At 36.3% G+C, this 8,287-nt stretch overlaps 1 protein-coding gene across 3 annotated transcripts in view; it reads right to left on the bottom strand.

Moving 5' to 3' along the window:
* Positions 1–219: 219 nt before the first annotated feature.
* The window catches only part of PACSIN2 (protein kinase C and casein kinase substrate in neurons 2), a 28,142-nt gene continuing 20,074 nt past the window's right edge, over positions 220–8,287 (bottom strand). For 2 of the 3 annotated variants that reach the window (XM_029084023.1, XM_010164010.1), the window contains 3 exons: positions 7,786–7,902; positions 6,624–6,820; positions 220–2,083 (listed from right to left, as the gene is read on the bottom strand). In XM_029084023.1, coding sequence (XP_028939856.1) covers positions 1,971–2,083; positions 6,624–6,820; positions 7,786–7,902 — 427 coding nt within the window. In that variant the 3' untranslated portion in view covers positions 220–1,970. The remainder of the gene's footprint in view (positions 2,084–6,623; positions 6,821–7,785; positions 7,903–8,287) is intronic. The other variant, XM_010164011.1, reaches the window with a different exon arrangement.

Genomic DNA, 8,287 nt, shown 5'->3' with positions numbered 1-8,287 from the left:
CTCCTCTTCTTCCATAAACACGTTGCTGGAATGCCTTGCCAAGAGCCCCTGCGCATTGCACCTCCCCTTTTTATTAACAGCACAATGTCACTAACGTTGTACTCATCTTTATGGCTCTTTTAGACAACGCAGATTTTGTCACCTTGAAATGCAATTAAATGCACACATTATTTGCTTCATAAGACTATTTTTACATACACTGAAATAGTAAGAGGTGCATTCTGTGTATTTAAGAGATTTAACAGATTTTATTGTTTTCTAAAATATTTTACAATACAGAGACCCAAACCAGTAATTCCTGACAATTTCAGTAACCATCTTGTGGATGAACAGTTACGTTGATAAGTTTTCCTTGACAGACACATACATACATCCACATTTTAAGCTTGCATATTTTGATTCATTGAAAATTATGACTAAATATATCTATAAGCTCAAAAGCAAACGGTAAAGTCCAAGGCTACCAACAGTGTTTTATAGTTACCTCAAAATAGATTTGTTAGCTTCATTACAGTGTAGCTTCCTAACATAGCATATTTACTTACCTGATACTTAGGTTTGGCGTTGGTTTTTTTTAGACACCAATCTGCTGTAATTTTACAACCCAGTTTTAAATGTCACAAATGCATACTATTTGACATGATTACAGATGACTCGAGTTGTAACTGCAAACAAATGTAGATTTTTACAGTGTTCTGCTACAATAATCCATGTAAGGACTAAATATAGTTTATATTTTGACACACAAATTTATCCACAAATACTGATTTTGAGTATGTTAGTGTATTTAGTATACTTCTGAAAAATCTAATCACAGAATACATTGTCTATGGTACAGTAATGAATATGGCAGGAAAGAAGATTTAAATATACCTATAATTTAAACTCTTAAAACAGTCTAAATCTTATCGACACCAAAAGGCTTGACAACTAATAGCCATGCTCTTTATATTTTGGAATATCAAATTATATGTACATATACACAACATAGATAGGCTCTTAATAAAAAGCATTTAGTCTATTTTACAGTCTTCTCTGTTCAAAAAATTAGTCTTCACAGATTTAACATTTCAAAGCATCCAAAAATCATTAGCAGTTTAAAGGAGACTATTTTTTCCCCCCCTGCAAACATGTGCTGGAAATATCTACTGTTCTGGGGCTTATGCATAATTCATCTTTCTTTTGAGTGCCATTTAAGATCTAGATGGAAAATTCTTAGTTTAAGTGTCAAACCACATAAACAACGTTCATAATAGAATCCCATCCCATGGCATCTGCAGGTCTCTCTGCTACAAATAACCTTCTGTAACAGATATTTATTAAATACAGTATTTGTTTTACAACTTCAAGCCATGCTGACAACATAGAAAGATTACTACAACATGGAAAGAGTTTTCATTCAGTCAACTGATGACTAAATCTATGTCATAATTTAAGTATTAATTGATAAATCCAAGCATACAAAAAGGTGCTTAACTACATAGCATTTAAATAAAAAAATACTGCATCTTTCAGACATTGCTAAGAACAAATAGAAAATTAACTATAATAATCTTTAAAATTCAAGTCGCAAGTTACTGAAGGTCACTTAAAATAACTGATTAAACAAAAGTGAGCATAAGCCACATACCTAGGGTAGGATGAGGCACAAGCATAGAAAATGTAGAAGTGTTCAGGAGTCACAATAACAGACCATGTGGGAAGAAAAAGCTTAAAAAATTATTTTTCCTATCATACTATTTTTTTCAACCTAACCCCTTTCCTTTGCATTGTGCACAAGTTGTGAAAACAATGTCAAATTATTAGTTCAAATTTTTGTCTTTAAATCACCATGATTTCAGTGTCAAGCTCTCGCCTCTTCATTAAAATATATACACTCTATACATCATTCAGCTTCCTCTCACTTTAAATAATATACTGTACAGGACTATAGAGCTTTTGTAACACTTCTGTATTAACTTTGTCCTTTGTCACTGGATGGGTTCTACATAGTTTGCTGGGTATAAACCGACTTGTCCATTGTCCAGACGTCCTTTGCACCAACCCTGCTCATCTTCATTCTCCATTTTAGTTAATTCATCCCCTGCAAAAAGAAGGAATATTGTTAACAAGCTGTAAGCTTTCAAGTAACAAAAGGAAGACAGTATGACAGTTAGCTACATGTCTGCTTTTCTTCCTCTGAAGAAGAGGAAGAAAATGGGAAGAAGCAAGCTATTTTGAAACTAAAACATTACATCGATGGCATTTCAAAAAGGTCATCGCATTTTTTTTAAAGTACAATAAAGAATGCAAACTTCTGAAGTTATATACAGTGTTATTTCACTATAAGAGCAAAGACTCCCTTATATCTAAAGGGTGTGAACAGACTAGATAGTTGTGGACAGTACAGCTACTTCTAAACAAGCAGAATAATAACAAGCCCTCAACAACTGTCAGTGTAAGTGAAATAAACATTTAATTAGGCTTACTGTCAATATATACTCTTCTAAGAGTTTGTGGAATGTAAGGACAAAAATGTTACACTCACGAAAGCTAAGGAGGAAAATGCTACAAACATTAGCACATGGCAGTAAAATTCTCTTGGATTTTCAGTATACCACTACCAAGTGGTGATGCAGAAAGATTTTTAAAAAATCTTATACCTTACACTTTGTTACATGTCTTGTCTTCTCCTTTGTTCATCTTTTCAAGAAATATATGGAATGAGATTTAACTTTTCCTTTTATTACTCTAGCTTTGTACAGCTGGAAGCTGATGTGGCTCCAGAAAAAACTAAGAGCTTGGTAATTTACACAGCAAAAGCTGACACCAATTATCCATTCAGGCATTTATTAATTATAATGTAACCTTTATTTATGAACTATAACATAAACTCATTTTGACTCTCATTCACATCTAATCTTCTACATCCTCAGGAAATACTTCAGCATTAGAGAGTCTGCAGACTCCAAGATGCTGTATATGAGCAAATGAATGTCCACCTCAGCTAGGCAAAATAAGGCCAGACTAAGTAAAAAATATTTCCTCATATACAACTTATTTGTGTCAAATTATTTCCCTAGATAAATCTGATTTGTGTTTCATCTTAGTTAACAATAGGAAGTACATGCTGAAAATATTAACCACCTAGTACAGTCCCAAATGGCTATAAATATACAGTCTTCATATCATTTAGGAGAACAAAACCGAGCTTAGGGACTAACAGCTCTTTAACAGAAATGGACACGTTTTATATTAAATCTTCTCAGATATGTATGTTCTATAGCTCCTCTGTGAGCTAAAAAAGGTTAAAACCTTACCTCTTCTAGTTCGTAAGTTTACCAGATAACTAATGAAAGAATACTATGAACAAATGTTTGGTACTATGAACTGTATTTGACCTATGGAGGCATTTTACAATTTTTTCCACCATTTCTAGTGCTGCAGAAATACAGCATACAATTTCAAGCTTTCCTGCCACTTCTATGAAGCATATTTTAATAAAGAGTGAAAACAGTGACTATCAAAGCCACACTACATGAGCAGTAAGCCACAATGGAGTTGCACTTGTATTAACAGCTAGGACTTGGAAAATCACTGATTTTGGAGGTTTATGAAAATATTAACAGTTTTAAGTGTCATCTGCACAACAGTTACAACAGTCTTTAACAACTGCAATAAAGACAGCATGTACAGTAACACATTTTGACAACACTGAATGGTCTACGTTTACTGCAGACATTTAGTCTCAGCCATGGCACAGACACAGTAGGACGAGTTAGACACACAGTAGATGGTTGTCCCATCCTGTTAATATGATTATAAAACTTCTCATAAGATATGAATAAACAAAGTTATTCTTCCTCTTTGGAAGCTTCCCATGGTTGTTTGCCAAGGAAAGAAGAGAGGTGTATAAAATATTCCACTAATAAAAAGGAGTTTCACGTATGAAAGTACATTTAATGGACCCTATGCAGAGCTAGGGGTCCATATATACTACAGCATGTACCTAGAAGTGATCACAAAAGCACTGTAGGCAAATTCTTTGAAGATCCAAGGAAATCCCATCTGAGAATATCCACATACATTTAAACAGATCCCTAAAGTGCATCAATCCTCTACTGACAGCTGCTTAGGATTCTAGGCATAGTCTATATAGGATCGAGTACATTTTAAATTGGTTCCTGCATGACTTTGTGAATTTTTTTCCTTAATCTTTTGTATGTTCAGTGTAAACCTAGTCACACCAATACTTCTGCCTAAAACTTAATAGCTATTCTATAATTCAGCTTTTGTAAGGGGATTCAGGGTATAGCACGTGATACCTTTTCTATGATTGATACAATCATATAATTTGGTGTTAAAGCTTACTTTAATGGTCTTCCTTCAAAGGTATTAAGCCATTTCTAAAGTTAAGCTTACATACATCTCTTACAGTTCATACTTCCTGTACTTTATTTCTACAGACCTCACACTGAGAACCACTTGGTTCAAATAGTTCAGTCCAAGTCACACAGCTGGTGCTAAATCACAGAATGCCTTTGTATTTAACTATTACCTCTGTGTGTATAAACACTGCATAGTTTTGCCACAGAAAGGCTTGTTACTGTAAACCCTTGGAATGCCATCCTGTTGCCTGACAGGCACTATACATATATTTCAAAAGGATTAGCACACTTCAATCCCCTGCTGAGAAAAAAGGAGCAGTTAAAGTCTACAGAATGAAGAATAATTTCAGGTGCTGTGCATTCCAGAGAAAGCTCCAGATGTTTTGTCACTACTGTCCTTCTGTCAGGGCACAATTCAGCAAAGTTAATGGACAAACCAACCCATTCCTCCTCTCCGGATGCCTACAACACTTGTCTACAAAGAAGACTAGTAAGGGAAAATGGGTTTAAGCTGAAAGAGGGCAGGTTTAGATGAGATATTAGGAAGAAGTTTTTCACTGTGAGGGTGGTGAGACACTGGAACAGGTTGCCCAAGGAAGTTGTGGATGCCCCCTCCCTGGAAGTGTTCAAGGCCAGGCTGGATGAGGCTTTGAGCAACCTGGTCTAGTGGAAGGTGTCCCTGCTGATGGCAGGGGGGTTGGGACTGGATGATCTTTAAGGTCCCGTCCAACCCAAACCATTCTATGATTCTATGATTATAGAGTTTCACTACTAAAAAAGGAGGGAGCACCACCACCTGGGTTGTGGGGCTTTTTGGTTTAAAAAACACAAACAGCATTTAGAATGAGACCTGGAAATACACTGTTCTGAGCACCACCTTTCTCCATAAGCAGAATGGAAGTTTAGCAGTTCACTGATTAGCTACAGCATTAACTTGTTTACTATATTAAGACCCACTGTAGATGGGGTAGAAGTAGCATACTTCTTACAAAACCCTGCTGAAAGGGAAGTAGTACCACAGCTTTTCTGAAACTTTCAAGACTTGAATCCTGTTTTTCCTCTACAACTAAGCAGTCACTACAGGAGAAGGGAGTAAACGACAAAATAGACAAGATCAATGAGATTGCCTATCTCATTTTCACAAACTGAAATTCTGTTTGCCTTTGCTAAACTACTAACGCAATCTTGTTGCGGAATTCTTGGCTGGTAAACTTTTCGTGTGAAATTCTGGGCAAGACAGAATGACTGGCTGAAATTGGAGCTGGAAAGGCATGGACAGAGTGTAGATTTCACCTTTCATCACCAGAGGGTGCTGCCTCCGGGCTTGACAGATTATCAAAAACCTGAAGTCTCCTGCTTTGGGGGTTTAAGTAAACTGCCCAGGGACTGGCTCTGCGCACAACGGCTGGTAGAACCAGCACAGACAAACTGAGGGCAGAAGCATCCATGGCTTACAACCATCATACCCTTGTGCCAGCTTCATATGTGTAGAAACATACTGTGGCATGAGTCTCTTCTGTTAGTTACCTCTATTCTGTTCTCTCAACTCCTATAAGCAGTGAGGTAAAAAAGGAACAGGGTTTAGGGCTCAAGGGAAATACAATATCCTAAGAAGGGAGATTAATAGTAAGTGTACTCTAATATAGTGCAAGATAAAAAAAAAACCCCAAAACCAACCCACAAACAGGTAAAGACAGTTTCTGTGCTTAACATACACTGAGGGAGGCAGGAAAGAGAGGAAAAAAAATTATCTGTCCATGGCTAAGTTGTCAACCTTAAAAAGATAGTGCTGTAGGAAGGCTTCCAGTTTAAAAGGATGTTTCCAGTTTAAACAGAAAAAAGTATCCATTGATTAGATATTGTTTTAAAATTAGCTGCTGTAGTCTTCTCCTTTAAAAATAAGAATTTTGTAGGGTTGGCATTTCTAGACAGCTAAAAGCAGCAGCTGTTACTGTCACCAACCAAGAAAAGGAAGAGACAGGATTATGAATTCTGTAGCTCAGACAAAATGGTAAGAAAGGAATATTCCAAAGAGATGCATCCCAACAGACGCATTCCAAACAGATTAGAAATCAGTGCTTCCAAACGGGAGATACTAAGAAGCGCTGTCAGGAGGGTCATGGTTACATAGGATCCTGTAAGTGGAGTTGCACATTCAGAGAAACCAGTGACTTCAGGAAATAAAAGCTGAAGATAAAAACTTCCCCCCCTACTTTTCCTTTTGATAAATATTTTAAGCAAATGCTGTAAACTTACCAGCTTTAAAGCTAAGTTCATCTTGCTCTTGGCCCTCATAGTCGTAGAGTGCACGTACTCTCACTTCCATTGCAGGAGAGGTATCTTCATCAAATGGATTGGTGTCTCCATTTGCATCAGTGGAAGAGAAGGGATTGTTGGACTCTTCATCAGACCAATCTGTAGGGTAGCTTTGGTTTTTTTCATAACTGCTAACACTGAAAACAATTTTGAAATTATTCTTTTCTGCTCTTCAAATAGGAGACTAGAAATACCACTAAGATACCAGTTCCCCTAATTAAGCTTAAACTCCACTCTAAGGCCCAGTTTTGAAACTTTATTTCTGGTATCTTCTGATCTATATTTAGCTGACAATGCCTCATTAAAAAAAAAAAAAAAGCATTCTTGCAATACATTTACAAAGTTAGAAGAGATAAAAGAAAAAAGATATCAAAGACAAACTCCCCACAAACTCCAAAAACTTCTCTATCAAAAAATCTATATAATCCATGGGATTATTTACTCTAAAAGGTAAAACGTTATGCAGGTAGTAGATGAGAGGAATTATCTGGTTTAGGATAAGACATTTAAATTGCTTACAGAACCTTCCTCCCAAATCTCTATGCACCTCTACAATAGCTTTCAATACTTTTTGTATGTTGCAAGCCACCAATAAAGAAACTTCATTATACTGCAACAACGTGATCATTTAAAGGAAAGTTCACTGTAGAGCATGCACATGCCATTTAAGAGAGTGGTATGACATCTCTAGTGTGTATACTGAAGTAACAAGCAGGTGTTTGAGAAGGTCCTAGATAAAAAGAAAGCAATCGTAAAAGCAGATTTATTCAGCAAGAACACACAGAGCAGTAAAGCTCCAGAAGCAGTTTCACTAGAAAAATCCATCAGTTTTAACATTTTATCGGACTGGTAAAGGCAGGAAAAAAGCAACAGCAGTTCTGTTAGCAACTGCCAATAACCCCAGAAGTTTCAAGCCAAAGATAAAGGCAACAGATATGGCATCTGTTAGAAAAGACAAGTTAGGTTACAGTGTTGCTTACACCACTGCTTAAGAGGACTTCATGCATTGACTGGCATAGTGTTATAAAAACTAAAACCAGAAAACCCTGGATAGAGAAAGTGCAAGTGTGAAAACAATTTAAAAAAACAACATTTCACCAACTTTTTGATCTTATTGTCCTCCTTCTCACTGACAGTACTCCCAGTATCTTCTTCATCTTCAAAGGGATTGTAACTTGATTGTACTGACTGCACTGTGTTACTCTGGACACTAAGACTGCTAATTTGGAAAAGAAAGAGCATTACGGTGACCCTATCTGTTTAAGAGTAGAACACTGTCATTGGTGTCCCACACTAAGCAGTTTCTTAGCAGACCCCTTCTCCAGAAAACAAAACAAAACAAAACCCACAAAACCCAAACAAATAAAAACCCAAATATCTATAAAGTGTACCATAAGTCTCAAGAAAGTTTGGAAAGTCTCACATATGATACATTCCTCTAGAATCAGAATATCCTTCGTGGACCATAATTCCTTTATCTTACTGTCTACAATAAAAGGCACTGCTATTTTTCTAGCCAGTTTCATTCCCTTCTAAAGTAGCTGATGTTAATAGTTTTGTATTAATCACATCCAGAATTCTGAAGTGACTAAATGTTTTGCAAG

The sequence above is a fragment of the Antrostomus carolinensis genome, unplaced genomic scaffold, assembly GCF_000700745.2.
Source record: "Antrostomus carolinensis isolate BGI_N321 unplaced genomic scaffold, ASM70074v2 scaffold12663, whole genome shotgun sequence".
In the NCBI taxonomy this organism is placed as follows: Eukaryota; Metazoa; Chordata; class Aves; order Caprimulgiformes; family Caprimulgidae; genus Antrostomus; species Antrostomus carolinensis.
This window is presented reverse-complemented; position numbering and strand designations above follow the sequence as displayed.